At 40.0% G+C, this 19,016-nt stretch overlaps 1 protein-coding gene across 2 annotated transcripts; it reads left to right on the forward strand.

Annotated features, from left to right (window-relative positions):
- Positions 1–22: 22 nt before the first annotated feature.
- Positions 23–15,475, forward strand: LOC139947867 (uncharacterized). 2 transcript variants are annotated; one of them, XM_071945690.1, is made up of 11 exons: positions 23–111; positions 963–1,561; positions 2,518–4,218; positions 4,653–4,754; positions 5,273–5,512; positions 7,575–7,673; positions 8,640–8,672; positions 9,028–9,385; positions 10,826–10,918; positions 12,283–12,404; positions 13,119–15,475. In XM_071945690.1, exons 2-11 carry the CDS (start codon positions 1,058–1,060, stop codon positions 14,625–14,627), a joined length of 4,761 nt encoding a protein of 1,586 aa, XP_071801791.1. In that variant the 5' UTR covers positions 23–111; positions 963–1,057; the 3' UTR covers positions 14,628–15,475. The 2 variants fall into 2 exon arrangements, with proteins under 2 accessions (XP_071801791.1, XP_071801790.1); XM_071945689.1 differs by having other exon boundaries at positions 44–164.
- The last annotated feature ends 3,541 nt before the right edge of the window (positions 15,476–19,016 follow it).

The raw sequence follows: 19,016 nt of genomic DNA on the forward strand, positions 1-19,016 counted from the left end.
TTGATACCCCTGCAGTAGGCGCGTGCGCATAGCAAGCATGTGTGGTGCAGTTTACTCTGCTACCTACAGAGGGAAAAAACCTGTCTAATTTCTCGGTTGACGTTGGTAGTGGTGAGTGGAACGTGAAGTTTGCTTGTTTTTGTGGAAACGCTAATCTATGGACGGTATTGTTTGATTGTATTTTTTCATGTTGTCTTTTGAGTTTATAATATTCAAGATAGAGACTCAGACTGGGACAAGATATTTCTTACTTTAGTTTAGTAAAATTAAAAAACACTTAACTAAAAATGCATTGCATTGCATTGCATCGCATGTTAATTTTTTTACTATAGATTAGACATCATCATCTGCTTTTTTTGGTTGACTGGAAATTTAACCCTTTCCTTCCATCTTGATTGAAGCTTCGACTTTATTACAGGGGAAACATCCATGTGATGTATGCATTTTATGTTTTTCAGGCCTACCCTAACTTCCTAAGTCAGTTTGTACAGGGTAATTTGGCAGCTACAGAGTTATTGTTTTTTAATTTTTAAACAGAATTCCCACTTTCTAGTTTCTGACAATTTTCTGCTAACTGATTTGGGAGGGTTCTTCGCACTTGAAATTGAAGGAGCACAGCAATATTCCTCTGATAAGGGGCACTAAGTTATATTAAATATGAGGAAAATTTTATGTTGCATTGATTTGAAACTAAAGTTTAGGGCAGCGCGACAATTGCTGTGGGTGCCATCCCCAGCGTTATTTCGAGACCTGGATTATATTTATTATGTTTTAATCCATTTATAAATATTTGATTGTTGACTTGGAAGTTGAAAATGCACTGGTCATAATTATTTATTGGCCTCAGTCTTCCTCAAGTCATACATAACCCACCGTCCCAATACAACAAATAACAATTTGTGTTTGTTACTTTGAACAATAAATCATTTGTACCCTCTGTTTTTACCCTCTGTTTTTCACAGCTGGATCTCTGAGCGACCAGTCCAATTTTGTCGCTGTTCTGTAAAACACCGAGCGGACCTTTTCAGAGAAAGGAGGATCTTTTCTAAAAAGCACCATGGATCTAGCAGCTGTGATTGAGACACTGGGTCATCTAAACACAGCGCAGTTAGCCCAACTACGAAACCACCTTCTTTCTCAAGATGTGTCGTCGCTAGGTCTGTCTGCCGACCAAGCCATGGGCCTCTTGCAGGCTATTGAGGAGCACGACACAAGAGCTGCACAAGTACAGCCCAAGTTTGTACCGAGTCAACCTGCCCCTAGCTTCCCAGTTGCCCAACAGCCTCCAGATCTAGATATGCCCAAGGTTATTGATAATATCAACCGACTTTTTATGTCTGCTTTCGGAACTCAACAAGGAGGGGCGGACAACAGTGTGGGATACCAGTCAAACAGTGAGCTGTCTGCTATTGATGAGAGGGTTCAGATGCTTGAGATGCAGCGAGCACGGATCTTAAATGCGCAGAAGCAGGAGCAGCAAGGCGTCCAGGTGGCTCTTGGCGATGGGAACTTATACACCGGACCAAATCCTAAGCGGAGAATGATTTCCAACGATGGAATGGTTTGTAGTTTTTTAAAGTGTGTAGGGTGAACAGGACTGTGTCCTTTTTTATTTAAAGGGCAAGGGCACCAAGGCATTTTCTCCTTGGTAAAGGGCACCCTATGAGGAAATTGTTAATTTCTACTGGAGCATTTCACAGGCACCAAGGCAATGAATGACTAGGGGGCATGGAGGCAATCACCTTCGTCGCCTCCGTGACATATCAGGGCCCAATTTCATAGAGCCGCTAAGCACAATAATTTGCTTAGCATGAAGTTTCTTCCTTGATGAAAACAGGGTTATCAACCAAATTTCCACATGATTTTCAGGATAACAAAACAGCTGAATACCAGTATCAAGAAATATGCAACAAATGGAAATTTCTTTGGTAATCTGTTTTTATTTCATGCTAAGCAAATTGTTGTGCTTAGCAGCTCTGTGAAATTGGGCCAAGGCCTGGTGTAGTGTGTAGCTGTGCATGTATTGGTTAACACTGAACAAATAAAAAAAATTGTTGGTTTGTAAGTTTTGGGGATCTTGGATCATATTCAATGTCCCGGACTGCACAGTGGGCTTTTAAAACATGTTTCAATTCAGTGTGCTATGCCTAAACCATGTAAACTTTCAATATTTTATTCCAGAGTGCCCACCCCCCCCCCCACCCCAAGTACAAAAGTTGTTCATATTGTCACCCCATTGCAAAACATTGTATCTTTATTTTTCAAAAATTGTGTCTCGCATGAAAATGCTTTTACTGCAAAAACGTATCTTGGTGCGTACTTGTTTTGTGTTGGATTCTGCTGCGTGATACAATGTTTGACAAGTTTTTCAAGTTTTCGTGTAACAAAAGTGCTATTTTAGGAGATGTTTTGCAGTGAAATGACGTTGTGATTTTTCATCTTTTTTGGTTTTAGAAGCCCTTTGTTACATGTTATATCAAACTTATTGAATGTTCTCTTTCGATTCTTTTAAAATAGAACTTCAATGCAGCTCAAGGATTTCAAGGAAACTGGCCGCAAGGGGGTAACCAGATGAGCCAATCAGCTCTCCAGATAAACCAACCCAGAGCCAAGATGAACCAATCAGGAGTCGGGCAAGAGATGAACCAACCCAGGGGCGGGGCCAAGGCCAATAGAGGAGGATTTACTAACGCTAAAAAGAACAATAGAACCCGAAGGAAGAGGGGAAGAGGCGGTCAGCAACGGAGGTCTCCTGGGAGGTCTCCTGGAAGGTCTGAACCTAGGGGAGACTCCTACGGGAGGCGGTCACCGAATGACCATTACGACCGCAGGAGTAGGTCTAGGGAGAGTGGGGGGCGTGACAGGAGGGATAATTCAAATGATAGAGGGCATTCTTACGGAAGACGGAGTCAGGACAGAGACCGACGGGATGACTCTGGGTATCGCAGAGGAAGAAGGGAGGGTTCAAGGAACAGAGACTTGGATTCAAAAGAGAGGGAGTACCATGACGCCGATTATGGTCGCAGGAGTGATGATAATGACAACGGGTCGTACCAAGGTGAAAGGTCGTACCAAGATGACCGAAGGTTGTACCAAGATGAGGGCAGGTCGTACAGAGGTGACAGCCCATCCTACCCAGACTCTCCCAGGCGTGATGGATATTCCAGATCAGAATCCAATGACTTCGCCCGGGATGACCAGTTTGACGACAGGGGCGATAGACAGGGCCAAAAGCGTAAGCATCGAGACTTTGATGAAGGCAGTTGGCACGCCGATGGCAGACCCGACCAAGAACCTTCCAGAAGGTACAGCCAAGAACGGGACTACCCTGACCAGAGATTCAGCGACGGAGATCAATCTAGAAGAGGCGAAGACCTTTTCCAAGAGCCACCTTTCGACTACGGGACTAAGAGAGAACATTCCCGGGAGAGGGACGAGAGGAGATGGGATGATGATCCCAAGGTGGATGTCTTGGATACATTTGCAGAAATAGAAGCCAGATGGCGTGAACGAGACCTGAACAGACAACAAGGTCCACATGATGAGTTTCGCCTTCGGCTCAATGTGCTCAATCCATGTTTAGCACGGACGACGCACGTAGCAGACCAGTTACTGACGAACCCACCGGAGAGGAGAAATCTGGATCTTGATCTCGGCAGAATCCAGCCGATTCCTTTAGCACTGGGCTTAGGTGCTAATCGACATCTCCCTAGCCAACCACTTGCTAACCGACAACTCCCGAGCCAACCACTCGCTAACCGGTTAGGCCCGCAGGTACCTCGAGCCGGTTTTCCGAGAGGTTTTTCAGGACCGGCGACTCCTTCAGGACCGGTGATTCCGCCAAAGCAGACTCCAGTTTCCGCAAGAATGCAAGGATTCCCCAAGAGGAATCAGGCAAATCTGATAAAGCCAAATGCAAAGAGTTTTTCAATGACAAGAAGGGTTTATCAGACCCAGGGAGACATTGTCCTCGTTAACTTGTTGTTTAAAGCACGTATACCAGACAAGTTACCCATAAAGAATCTTCAAAATTCAACAGGGGCAGATGTGAAATTGGTAGCTGGATCCATACCTCCGGCTGGTGCGCCCACCGTCGATCAAAACAAGGATAAATCCAAAGATGTCCAAGCTGTCGGTGGAGGTGTCGCTGGCAAGACCTTGACTAAAAGACCCCGGCCATTACCCTTGAGTCCAGAAGTTAACAGCATCGGCAATCAGGTTAGTTCAAAACTAGTAATATTCAGTAAAACAAAATATTGAAGACACTGGACCCCTTGGTAGGCCTAATTGTCAAAGACCAGTCTTCTCATTTGGTGTATCTCAGCATATGCATAAAATAACAAACCTGTGAAAATTTGAGCTCAATTGGTCGTTGAAGTTGCGAGGAAAGAAAAACCGTGCCACACGGTGTGGTTTCAGATGCTTGATTTTGAGACCTTAAAATCTAATTATGAGGTCTCAAAATCAAATTCGTGGAAAATTACTTCTTTCTTGAAAACTACGTTACAACAGAGGGAGCCGTTTCTCACAATGTTTTATACTACCAACATCTCCCCATTACTCGTTACCAAGTGAGGTTCTAGTGTGGTAAATAAATAAATATTCCAGCGTTGATATGATAAGATAAACCCAATGCTTGGTTTTTCCCTCAGTGTGAGCTCCTAGAAGCCCTAGATCTCCAAGGATTCTTGTACCAGCGAGTAATGACGCTCTGGACGTGCTACATTTGCAATACATCCTTAAAGAATGGAGCAGTAAGTGTGGACCTTGTAATCTCTTTTCAGTTCCTTGTACATAACACAATTGTGAGATAGTAGAATTAGTTTTTGCAAACTGCTTCCAAACCAAAAGGACGACTGTGCCACACTCTTTGGTTGGCAATAGGTTTATATGTAATCGTCGCGTTGCCTAAAATGCGCACTTCACTGAATAACGCACAGTGACATAGCCCACCTGTATTACGCAAGCAAGAATATTCTGATGATGGCGTCAGGTGAATTGGGTCATACATGTAGGTTGGCAAAATGAGGTAACAACGCCCTGTTTTGTACAGAGCTAATGGCTGCGTGACACAGACACAATTGCGCGTCTGCTTAGTGCACAACTCATGGCATTTGCCAACCAATAGGGTCTGTACCCGTGCGTGAATGTATTTACCATGAGGGTAGGGCACATTTTGTTGTGTTTGGCTTATTATTGTGCTCGAGCAGCTCTATGAAATTGGGCTCACATAGTGTAGTCGAATTGTTTTTTTTTTTTTTCGACGCTTCAGGCATATCAGATTCACATTGGTTCCAAGAATCACATCAGGACGTGTATCAGGCTGCAAACGTACGAGGGCGCTCTTGAGCGTCGGAAGGTCGCATTCGCCCTGCGCAATCTGCCCAATCAAAGAAGCTACGCCCCTGAGCATCTCAACGCCGGGAACATGAGTCGCATGTTCTTCTGCTACGAGTGCGGGGAGGGTTACGCCTGCAAGGCGCTGGAACACCGGAAAACGGAACGCCATTTGGTAGGTTGTTGGTTTGAGGTACTTTGGGCGATTTCATGGTTACTCTCTTAGTACACATGGAGGTTTATATTTTTGTTTATACCATTGTACAGTGTTATTTGCATCAGGGATAAAGAATATTCTTTTTGGTTTTACCCTTACATCGATGTGTGTTAGCACTGTTTGCTCGGTACTTTCCCGAGTTCAGTGAAAAAAAATCACAGCTACTCGGGTGGGATAGGAACCCATGACCTTTGCAATTCTAGAGCAGTGTCTTACCAACTAGACCACCAAGAGTGTCCGGTAGCTAGAGGCTTGTCAATGTTGGCATGTCACCAGGCATAACAGACATACATCAGTTTGGCTGTTAAGTTGCCACATGGTGTGTGTCACTTTAGTAGTTTGAGGAAGAATTGTAGTAAATCAAATTATTGTCATAACCGTTTGAGTTAGAGACCATTCAGCCCAGACGTTGCTAAGTTGTTCATTTTGCCTTTCCTGAGTCCTGTGAAAAAATATCACAGGCATAACAGGCCTGGAATTACACGGCGGCCACGACGGCCATGGCCGTCGATGCCCTTCCAACTGGCCGTGATGCCCTTCAAAAAAATCCGCTTTTCACGGCCATAATTGCCGTGCCCTTTTTTCCTATTGGCCGTCGTGCCCTTTTTTTTTTCTTCTTTAAAAAAAGGGCCGTAGTGCCTTTATTTTCATTAAAAAACCCCAAATATTTACGTTTTTAATCTTCGTCCAACAAAACTTCGCTTGTGAAGTGTAAACAAATATAATCCAACGCAATCAGGTCAAGAGTCATCATCGTACAAACAACGAGTAGCGCAACTTGTTATTCCCATCGTGACATCCGTTGCAAACACGTACACATGTACATGCGATTGGCCCAACATCTGACGTCCCATTTTCACTGGGGACCCGTCTATTACATGAATCATTGAACGACAGCGGGCGCTGTTGTTTTTCGACCGCCCTCTGCTGGTGGCATTGTTACATCGCGTGATCTGAAAAAAAAACTTTTTAGTTACTATCGCTTGCAACAACTTTTCAGGTCAACGATATAACTTATAATAGAATAATGCCGCGAAAAGAGCTTTTGAAGCGTTCTGAAAGGGATGAGTTCGAAAGCTCTGCTGCAAAATGCAAGAAACTTGACTTCTTTTGAAGGGCAATTAAGGATTTTTTTTTTTTTTTTTTTTTGGGGGGTGGTTAGTATTTTTATATTTTTAAATAATACAAATATTGTTTTAAAATTAAAATGGTACAGTTTGCTCATGAATAAGATATGATTTATCAATATCCTTATTGAGATTTGATTATCAATATCCTTATTCATGTGAACTGTTTAATTGGGTTTACCACCCGTAGGGGTCCCCCTGGTCAATTTTTTTTTTGGGCCTTGATGCCTTTTTTACTTTCACTGTTTTGGCCTTGGTGCCCTTTCTACTGGCCTTGGTGCCCTTCAAAATTTGGCCTGCTCCAAGGCCAAAGTGGCCTTGCCCTAAAAAAATTGTAATTCCAGGCCTGGCATAATACTCGGGTGGGATTGGAACCCACGACCCTTGCAATTCTAGAGCAGTGTCTTACCAACTAGACCACCAAGAGTGTCCGGTAGCTAGAGGCAGTTTGAATCGTTGGTTTAGCAGCGAGTATTGCAACGATTTCATAGATGTTAAATTTGCATCGGGGATAATGAATATTAATTTTATTTTTACTCTCACACCGATGTGTGTACACAGAGACATGCACATAGCTAGCTCGGGTAGCGCAAAGATAAATAATTTAATAATGATTGAAAATAAAGGTCCAACGCCATGGTTAATCTTAAATGCTAATGTGTCACAGGCATTAAGTCCCTGTTGAAAACTTGTTTGTTTAAAGCTGCTTTTATGTAATTTGCTTATTTGTATCTTGTATCTTTCTCTCATTGTTTATTTTATTGTTCTCTCTATGCGCTTAGAGGCTTTTTGCATAAGGCGCTTTACAAATGTCTTATTATTATTATTATTGTTGTTATTTTTACGCTACTTTTCATCAGACTGTTGTACTTTCTTTCTTTGTTTTGTTACAGACTTTGGAGGAATACAGAAAGCGCTGTAATTTATGCAATTTTTACTGCAGAGACATGAAAGCCCTGGTGAAGCATCAAAATAGCAAACTTCATATCGCGGTAAGTGCTGTGGCTTGGTGGTTAAAAGCACAGTCGTCGATTTCACCAAACTCTTCATAACTTAGGATTAGTCTTAGGACTTGGGACAAGTTAAAGCCATTATACACTTTCGGAACAGGACAAAAAAAAAAATCACAGATTTACAAATAACTTACAGGGTTTACAGAAGGTAATGTTGAAAGACTTCTCTTGAAATATTATTCCATGAAATGCTTTACTTTTCGAGAAAACAGTAAAACAATTATCAATTCTCGTTGTCGAGAATTACGGATTTATTTTTAACACATGTCATGACACGGCGAAACGTGCAGAAACAATGGTGGGTTTTCCCCGTTATTTTCTCCCGACCCCGATGACCGGTTGAGCCTAAATTTTCACAGTTTTTTCATTTTTTATATCAGTTGTGAAACACTAACTGTGGGCCTTTGGACAATACTGTTTACCGAAAGTGTCCAATGGCTTTAAGTTCCGTATCCATAGACATTAGGACGCATCCTAAGTTGGATGAGTTACTCGTCCCAACTCGGGATAGGATTAATCCTTGCGTTTGGTGAAATCAGCTGCTAGACACAATTGGTAATTTTTTGTCAAAAACTAGTACTCTCACTTGGTGTATCTCAACATACATAGTATGCATAAAATAACAAACCTGTGAAAATTTTGACTCGCCAAGTTGCAAGAGAATAATTACAGAAAAAACACATTTGTGTGCTTTTATATGCATAACAAAAGGCTTCATGCCTGAAGTCTCTTATGATTTGAGTGAAAAATTACCTCTTTGTCAAAAACTATGTTACTTCAGAGGGAGCCGTTTCTCACAATGTTTTATACTATCAACGGCTCGCCATTGCTCATTACCAAGTACGTTTTTATGCTAATAATTATTTTGGCACAGTGTGGGGTTTATTCGGGGTTCAATTTCTCTGATTGAAACTCGGTTCCACTTTTTTAATAATTTCGTTTCAGTTGAAAGCTGTCAAGAACAAGGAAGAAGCTCAGGTAAGAAGAAACAAATGAAACGGTTTCGGAAGTGACCGGTTTTGGTTTGTTGGGTTATCTTTTTTTAGCTGCCAAATTTAAGTGAGATGTGAAGCTTCGCAAGGTCTGGGAAATATACAGTAGAAGTAACTATGTAACTCTAGTAAACTTGCGGGTACAATTATGTGAAAAGGCCCAATACTCAAGGTGTTGACATGCTGAAAATGGTGCATGGTTTTTCCCCCCATTTTCTCTCGATTCATGCACTTGATTTAAACCACAAATTTTTCAAAAGCCTTTCATTGCTTCACATTTGGTGGGATTTGCTGGGATTATTCTCTCCACATTGACTGAAAAAGACTTCTCTTTTAAACAGGTCCTGGGAGATGCGCAAAACAAGACACCAATCTTTAGCAGGACGTTCGTTCCCACTAGGGTTCCTGTGTTGGGTCAGAAACTAGTTCCCAACAAAGCAGCCGATTCCAGTAGGACCCCTGTTACCAACAAAGCGTCCTCCACGACAAAACCAATATCAACCAGGATAACCACCTCCAATAAGTTGTTCACCTCCAATAATTTGTTCACCTCCAATAAGTCATTGACATCCAATAAGCCATTGAGATCCACTAAGTCAATGACATCCAATAAGTCATTGACGTCCAATAAGCCATTGACACCCACCAAAGAGCTGTCCTCTGATATGACTGAGGGTACAGCGCAACCGAACATCTCAGGTACGTTAAGATCAAATAGCCAACCAAACTAGATTACACCGGGGCAACCCCCTTTCTCTTAACGATAACTGATAAGTGTTCTGGGTTTTTTTACATGTATGACGTAATGCAAGGGACCAATGTCTTTAGCGTCTATAATAACAAACTACAGCATTTACAAGGCGCAGTTTTATTGAAAAAACATTAAAGGAACACATTGCCTTGGATCGGTCGAGTTGGTATTTGAAAATCGTTCTGTAACCGTTTGTTGTAAAATGTGTATGGTTAGAAAGATATTGTAAAAGTAGAATACAATGATCTACACAAATATGCCTCGAAATTGCGTGGTTTTCTTTTTACCCTGTCGACTAACACGGTCGGCCATTTATGGGAGTCAAAATTTTGACTCCCATAAATGGCCGACCGTGATAGTTCGCGACGTAAAAGGAAAACCGTGCAGTTTCGAGTGATACTTGTGTGGATCATTATATTCTACTTTTAAAACATCTTTCTAACCATATGCATTTCATAACAAACGGGTTCAAACGCTTTTAATAGACCCACTCGTCCGATCCAAGGCAACGTGTCCCTTTAAAAGGTGCCGACATCTTATCTGAAGGATAAAGCAAAGAACTTGAACCCACACTCTGCTGATCAGAAACACCAGGGGTCGATTTCACAAAGAGTTAGGACTCATCTTATCTCGAGTTAGGACGAGTAACTCGTCTTAACTAAGAATTAATCTTAAGGTTCCCATGCTACAGTGCATGGTTGGGACTCGTCCTTAGTCCTAAGATAAGTCTTAAGTTAGAAAGAGTTTTGTGAAAGCGACGGCAGGGCCCATTTTCATGAAAGACTTCTAAGCACAGACAAATCTGCTTAACAGAAACTGGTTACCAGAAAATTTACCTTGTTGCGATTGGTACCCCACTCATTTGTTTGCTAAGTAAAGAATCTTGCTTAGAAGTATTTTGTGCTGAACAGCTTGTGAAATTGGGCCCAGAGTTTCGAGTCCAATGGACTTGACCATTTCTAGCAACAACACACTAAGGTGGTTTCGGGTTACACAACAATTTGTCCCAGACACTAAAAATCAATTATGATGTTTCATTGCTCAAGTATGTCCTTACCTACTCATCAGAACAGATTAAATTAGATCACTATTAAATCCCCTACAACCTGGGAATTGTTAAGCGCATTCAATCAGCTGTGCCCAATTTCATAAAGCTGCTTAAGCACACAAAAAGTAGATAGGATTTGCATAGTGGAAATAGGATATACACAAAAAAGCAGCTAAGCAAAACAAAATGATGCTTACCATAACATGTTTACCAGCTAATAAACCTTGTCAGTGTTCCATTTGTGACTGGTTCCCTCTGCTCATTTTTGCTTAGCAGAAATTATTTTTTCACTACCACCACTGGCCCTAAGAGGATTATTTTAAAATCTTTGACATGACAGGATTACAGAGTGAAAGGAAATCTATCAAGATGACACTGAAAGAGGGTAAGGCACCGGTCACCGCTACGGACTCTGGTCAGGAAGAACTTATTGGTAAGTCTTTAGGGACACGTTGCCTTGGATCGGTCTAGGAAAAGGTTTGAAACCGTTTGTTATAAAATGTATAGAAAGATGTTTTAAAGTGAGAAAACAATGATCAACACAAATATGGCTCAAAATTGCACGGTTTTCCGTTTACTTCAGGAACTTACATGACACACCATTCCGTTCCAGTTTTTCGCTTGCGTTTATCGAAGAAAAAAAAACCCTTAGGGTATGCGTTTGATACTCACTCAAAAAATAAATGACCATAAAAACTTTAATGGTAAGACATTTTGTAAAAGTACTGCAGCTATATACAGAATTTGAGGCATTGCATGGTGAGGTATCAATATATATTTGGTTTGTGGTAACGCCATCTGTGTTTCTACTTGCCAGGTAGAGTTTGTTCTTAGAGAACTGTCTTGCTTTATTCTACTACCAGTAGACGTTCGGGGGTTCAAGAGAATTGTCAGTTCTGAAAAGAACTACTACTTTAGCTTATAGGATCGTGGTTAACTGTACTATTGTTTAGTCAGTTCTTAAATGGGTCTCAATGTTTCGACTAGGTTGCTCTAGTTGTCGTCACGAGACAAGAGATAATGGAGAAGTGGGGTTATTTATAGGGGTTTGGAGGATCCAGTGTATTCAATCAACGCTCTGATTGGTTTGCAGGCCCAGGGCTATTGTGTGGGTTGCAGCTGTTGATAATGCATAACATTTTGGGAAATAATTTTCTCCTATGGATTGTGGTTCTTGAGAGAGGGATTCAAGAACATTTCAATCTGAAAAATGTTTCTGGATGAGAACCATCTGGGTTGTGTGTTCCTAAAACGGGTTTTTATGTGAGGACATAACCACGTCACTTTCGGTAAAAACACTACCACCTTTTGAAATGAAATGTTCACAGGTTAGTTATGCTTACATTAAAGCAATCGCACAACATCGGTACACAGTATTGTCCAAAGGCTCACACTTTGTGTATCATTCACAACTTATATATAAAATAACAAACCTGTGAAAATTTAGGCTCAATCGGTCATCTGAGTCGGGAGAAAATAACGGGGAAAACCCACCCTTGTTTCCGCACGTTTTCGCCGTGTCATGGCATGTGTTTAAAATAAATACGATATTCTCTATATCGAGAATTGATAATTGTTTTAATGTTTTCTCAAAAAGTAAAGCATTTCATGGAGTAATATTTCAAGGGAAGTCTTTCACCATTACCTTCTGTAAACCCTGTAAGTTATTTGTAAATCTGTGAACTTTTAAAACAATTTCTGTTCAGAAAGTGACCAATGTCTTTAACACAGGATTAGAACAATTGATTTGTTTAAAAAAATCGTAATCTTATTTAACTTATTTGGTCTCCTCTATAGGTTTGGACCTTGTAATCCCTGTGACTGGATTCTTTTGTCGATGTTGCTCAAAGTTCTACAACAATAAATTCATGGCTAAGCGCAACCACTGCATGACGGCAGAGCACAAACAGAAAGCACTGGTGAGTCCTCATAGATAAGCAGAATTTTTTTATTATTTTTTTTCATTTTAAGAGAAAAGAACAACAGAATTTTTTTTCAGAATAGTTCAAAGCTCTTTCTGTACAGTTTCACCCTAGTTCATGTAAAAACTTAATGAAATTCACGAAGGTGTTGGAAGGTGTTCATTACATTGTTAGTAGTTGAAAGGCAGGACATTCTTTTCAGAACTGAGAAGTCTCCCGAATTCCAAAAATCTACTCTGCGATAGTAGAGAAGTCTCCTGAAACCTCAAAAATCTACTCTGCGGTAGTGGAGTAGAAAGCAAGACAGGTTTTTAAAAGAACATAATCTACCCAGCAAATAGCTATACACATGGTTGTAACTGCAAACAATAATATACGTTGATACCATGCCATGCCTCAAATCCCATATTGGTGGGGTGAAAATATTAAATGGTCAAAAATTTGCACACACTAACATAGTACAGGTTTGAAGATTGTCTTGGTGGGAAAACCCCCTTTGAGATATACATGTTATCAGAGAGGGCATTATCACTCAAGAAATACTATTGACTTTTGGATGTAACAAGGCAAAAGAAATCAGCAGGATACGTTTCGTTTGGTGAGAAATAAAGGGGGTTGTATTTTCTGATCAAAATCCCACAGTAGTTTCGGGACTGATATCAACAAGATTTCAATCATTCTTAAAGTTTGCTAATTATGTTTTACACACAGGCTTGGTTTAAGTCTCACGGCACACCCATTCCGCAGAAGAAACCAGGAGCAAGCAAAGAAAAAGAAGCCCAGAGTTCAACTCCTAAAGCCCCACAACCAAAACCCTATCAGTCTGAAACCATCATCGTCATCGACGACGATGACGACTCTGATGATGATATTAAAGAGACATCGAAGGAGAAACAGCAGCTACCCCAACGCCAAGACAAAACGGACACTGGTGAGGATACCACACTGGCTCACCTTGGTATCAAAGCGGAGGTGAACACTGACTCTGAGGAGGACAATGGAAAGATGCTTGGCCATGCTGAAAAGAGTAATGACAGTACGAAGATTGTTAAGGATAAACAACAACCTATCAATAGACCTGTTGGTAGGAAGCTACGAGCCGTCAGAGCACAGCATCAGACCAAGGACAGTGATCTTGAGGATGGAGAAATACTCTCTGAGGAAGGAGAGTTGTCTTTTACTGTGAGTGAAGCATCTGTGGAGAAAATGGAAGCAGAGACCATCAAAGAGCTCCAGGATAAGAGGGAAGAACTTCTTGCTGCCATGAAGATGGTGACAGCAGAAACGGACGAACAACCCGAAGATAAGACAGAAGATCTACCTGCCGAAAAGTCGGAAAGTGGAGATGTAGTTGAAACCCTGGAAGGAACTGTTGATTCAACTTCCGCCGAGATGGAAGTCGAGGCTTCTGATTCAACTGTCCAAGAGAGTCAGGAGCCGTCCTCGGAAACTATGGAAGTCATGATCGAAGACCAAGCCATAGAGGAAACTGAAGATTCGTTGCCTAGTAGTGTTTCAGATCAAAACGTAAAAGAAAATGTAGAGTCAGATTCCGGGGAGACTGAAAAACCTGATCTATCGGTAGAAGGAACGGACATTACTTATGGTGAGGTGGACAATATGGATACAGAGCATTCTGGTGAGATTCTTGAAGAGCCACCGATTAGAGAGATGGACAAAGAATCCGATGGTCCAGAGAGTGACATGACGACAGAACCACCTATGGAATTGGAAACCGGAACCACCGATTTAACAAAGTCAAGTGATGCTGAGCATGAAGAGACTGAAATACCAGCAGCTGAAGAAGAAAACCTCCCAAGTGGTGGAGTTCTCGTTTCGGAGGAAATCGAGCAACCAAAAGAAGACGGTGGTGAAACCCCTGACGATAAAGACATTGACTTGAACGAGGACGACTTATATGCCAATCTTGTCGAGCACGCCCCAGAGGCAGAAGTTGAGGAGAGCTTAGAGCCTGAAGAGGAGCGGGGAAACGAGGAGCGGGAGGAGGAGGAGGAGGATGATGATGATGAGGACACAAGGTTCTTCATCGATGAGGGAACTTGGGAGGTGCGGTCTGAGGAAGACGGCAGCAACGGGGAGCTATTCGATGATGATGCGATTTCAGAGAGGGATGAGGATGATGATGGGTTGGTAATAATTGAAGATGAGGAGAACACTAGTAAGAATGTAGAAGAGAAAGATGATGACGTCGAGTCTTAGATATCTTTTGTAAAAGCTGCATCTGTAAGGCACTGGACACTATTGGTAATTACTAAAAAATATTTGTTAGCATTAATAACTTACTTGGTAACGAGCAATGGAGAGCTGTTGATAGTGTACAACACTGAGAAACGGCTCCCTCTGAAGTAATGTAGTTTTTGAGAAAGGGGTAGTTTCTCATCCAAAAAAAAAAAGACTTCAGCTGAAGCCTTTTATTAGGCATCTGAAAGCACACAACGTAATGCATCAAGGGTGTTTTTTCTTTCATTATTCTCTTACAAATTAATCGACCAATTGAGCCCAAATTTCCACAGGTTTGTTTATGTTATGCAAATGTTGGGATACGCCAAGTGAGAATAGTGGTCTTTGACAATTACCAGACGTGTCCGGTGCCTTTAAATGTCTTTTTTGAGATGGCCATGACTGGTTTTTAATGTGTTGTTCAGAAAAGCACAGTCAATGTTTAAATATGTATGCTTTGACATTTGTCGTTAAGTCAGTCATTCCATTTAAGTTACAGCTCTTTAAAATTGACAAGATTTCATTTTAGATATGGCAGTAAACCTCATTAGATACAAAAGGTACTAATATTACCAGTAAATTTTACAGAGAATTTAGTAGTTTCAAAAGCTATTCTTTATTGTTGCAAGAAAAAGCAAGTCCTGCAAAAAAAACGAGAAAAAAAACATGAAAAAAGACACTCTGAACTTCAGGGCATTGTGAAAGAGACAAACAACTGTATGCCAGCATTTCTACTTTTCACTCAGAGGCAAACTTGCACAAATAAAATACAGCAAACATATTAGTTGAACAAACTTTGAAATGATTAACTAGGGTTTGCATGAAATTAATTAAGACATTTGTGACAGTTGCTTAAGAAGTTTCTTCCCTGCCTTTTGCCTTTGAGGAAACCCTGTTCTGACTAGGGCCAAATTTCATTAAGCTGTTAAGCAGAAAATACTGCTTGAAACATTTCTTAGCTAAGCAAAAACTGAGTGGGGCACCAGTCACAACCATGTTAACTTCACTGACTGGTAACCTGTTTCTATTTAGCAATACTTTTCTGTGCTTAGCAAGTTTTTGTACGTACAGGCCCTGAGCCTTAAGCAAAATGAAAGGGGGATAATATTAGAGATGAAAAAAAACACATTATTTGTTAATATTAGTTTGTATTATTTAAAAGCTATGACTTTTTACAATAACCAGCGTTATTCTTTAGGGGGGTAATGCGAACATAATTGCATTGCTTGTGGGTGCAATGATTTGATGTTAAATTAAAATTCGGCCTTCTTTGAAGAACTGTGGCAGGACATTTTTAGGCAAAGTATACCTTTGGTTGTTTTAATTGTATCCTGTAAAAGTTTTTGAGATCACCGAAAATGTAGAGTGGTCATGTCCATGCAGGAAGAATTGGAATACGCAACCTGAGACACGTTTCAGGCATAAAACGTTTCACAGATTGTGTGTCTTTTGTATCTTCTCTAAAACCACTTGACTTAATAGAGGAACACGTTGCCTTGGATCGGTCAAGTTGGTCTTTGAAAAGCGTTTGTAATATGGTTAGAGAGATAGTTTAAAAGTAGAATACAATGATCCACACAAATTTGCTTTGAAATTGTGTGGTTTTCCTTTTACTTTGCGAACTAAGATGGTCGGTCATTTATGGAAGTCAAAAATTTGACTACCATAAATGGCCGACCGTGTTAGTCGAGGTAAAAGGAAAACCACGCAATTTCGAGTGATACTTGTGTGGATCATTACATTCTACTTTTAAAACATGCATTTCATAACAAACAGTTTCGAACGCTTGTTATAGACCAACTCGTCCGATCCAAGGCAACGTGTTCCTTTAAAATTAAGAGTGATTTGTTTCTCAATATGTTTATACATTATCAAAAGCCGAGTAGTTCTAACTAAGGAAGTTGTTATTACCAAAGGTGTACCATTCTTTATTTACCAATATTGGTGTTTGTTTTGTGTATATTTTTGATTTGATTTTCTCTTAGGGGGGAGGGGGGGGGGGTGCATATTTAACCAGTGCTTCCTTTCCATGTGATGCTACTCCTTAAAGTTATCAAGAAATTGAACTAGAAACCCACATTAGAAATACATGTTGCTTTTGTTCTTTTGCTACAAATCAAAACGAGCATTGTATGAATGTGTACACAGTCCATGTTTAAATGTTAATCTGTTGTTGTTTTCACTTTTAATAATACAAAATCTGATGAATTTTTCACAGGTTGGTTTCAGAGCTTATAAAAAAAGTGTAAATAAAACGTGAGGAAAAGAAGAAGAAGACGAAACTATACAGTGATGAACGTGTAAGAAGATTTCCATGTAAGATTACACACTGATTATTTTAAAGTTCCTTTCCACAAACCTACAAGTATAAATTTTACCTAAAAAACTCGGTGAGGTGAATGGTATATTGCAGCACTTAAAAAATAAACTATGTTTTATAAAGAACTGGCTTTGTATTCTTCCTTTAAAGACAATGGACACTATTGGTAATTGTCAAAGACCAGTCTTCTCACTTGGTGTATCCCAACATATGCATAAAATAACAAACCTGTGGAAATTTGAGCTTGATTGGTCGTCGGTGTTGCGAGATAACTATAAAAGAAAAAACACCCTTGTCGCACAAGTTTTGTGCTTCCAGATGCTTGATTTCGAGACCTCAAATTCTAAATCTGAGGTCTCGAAATCAAATTCGTTGAAAATTACAATGCACTTCTTTCTCGAAAACTACGTCACTTCAGAGGGAGTCGTTTCTCACAATGTTTTATACTATCAACCTCTCCCCATTACTCGTAATCAAGAAAGGTTTTACGCTAATAAATATTATGAGTAATTACCAATAGTGTCCACTGCCTTTAGTTTACGTTCTATAATAATTTCCTTTGGTAAAGAATCCCCAGGTTGTGGGACCTTTGAATTGCTCCTTTGAGAAGAGGATAGGATTGTGGGAGAAATGCTTTTGGTACTACGTTAATCAATGCCATTTTAAAAACAAAGCCAAATGTTGATAAAACCGTGTTATAAAATTTGTTAAAATAATCATAAAACAATACAAAAGTTGACATAATCATTCGAACAATTATTTGATACTATGAGTTACTCAGTATTGCATAATGATGTTGCTTATTCTCTTAATGTTTGAGGAATTTAATAAAAAAAAGTATCGAGTTTAAATGCTTCCATATAATTTTGTGATCGTGACATGCTTGTTTGGAATTATTGGTCACAGTGTTGTGACTGGAGAAGATGTTTTAGAAGTGTGTCCATGTTTCCTACTTATGTCACCTTTGGGAAACTATTGTTATCGCGTGTGTCATTTTTCGGGATTTTCACTTTCTCAAAATCTCTTCGAGCCTTCAAATTCAAATACTAGAGTGTGGAAATTAAAAGCGCCCTTCTAGATCAAAAAGAAAAACCAAGGATTTGGGTAATTTGTTAAGTTAAGTGATATACTCGCGTCTTAGCAATTGGAAGACACCCTACTCAAAATTAAACAAACATTGACATTATCTAAAATAATATTCCCAACTGGAAATGACATTTTCCATCATTCTCTAAACTCACTCTGTATACATTCATCTTTCAGGAAATCTCAGCATGCACATGATGTAGATCTTAAGATGGTTTCCGGCCCGGGGCTCAATTGTGGGCGGACAAGGACCCTTGTCTTTGTCCTACTAAATAAAGTATGGTCCACCTACCATCTTACAAGGTGGGCCCACCGTCATGCCCCCCCCCCCCCCCCTTCCCCCTCCAAAACACCGCCCTCAGCATTTTTTTTTAAATAGAGTATACTGCTCATCTGCATTCATGTAGGCCTAGGTTGCATGTTTACTTTCAAATAAAACTTAGTACCTATCCACACACCCATCTTATATTAGATCTATATTAGATCAACGAAAAAGTATCAACAAATAAGTATCTACGAAAAAGTATCAACGAATAAGTATCTACGAAAAAGTATCTACGAAAAAGCATCTACGAAAAAGTATCTACGAAAAGTATCAACGAAAAGTATCAACGAAAAAGTATCTACGAAATGTATAAGCTTTTGAAAAATAAATTATGTCCACAAAACTTTTGACTAAGCACAAGCAAACCATGTTGTATAAAGTAATTAAAGTAAACACACATCAGAAAAAAAAGACAAAAGTTACAAGCAGCTTAGCCGAAAAGAGTGCCAAATCTAAAACAAATATGCAGATTAGTTTCTATTTTACAAGGTTATGAGAATATTCTAAGAATGGGCAGACGAAGGTCGTTCTGTGCACAATAAATACCCCATTGTTAAAGCCATTGGACACTTTCTGAATAGGACAACAATTAAAAGCTCACAGATTTACAAATAGCTTACAGGGTTTGAAATATTAT

This window comes from Asterias amurensis, chromosome 15, assembly GCF_032118995.1.
Source record: "Asterias amurensis chromosome 15, ASM3211899v1".
Lineage (NCBI taxonomy): Eukaryota > Metazoa > Echinodermata > Asteroidea > Forcipulatida > Asteriidae > Asterias > Asterias amurensis.

Bases quoted from the DNA above. Each gene is read 5' to 3' on its own strand.
- LOC139947867 (XM_071945690.1), top strand. From the start codon at position 1,058: ATGGATCTAGCAGCTGTGATTGAGACACTGGGTCATCTAAACACAGCG. The intron at 5,513-7,574 runs GTAGGTTGTTGG...GTTTTGTTACAG, and splicing joins GGAAAACGGAACGCCATTTG to ACTTTGGAGGAATACAGAAA. The intron at 10,919-12,282 runs GTAAGTCTTTAG...TCTCCTCTATAG, and splicing joins TGGTCAGGAAGAACTTATTG to GTTTGGACCTTGTAATCCCT.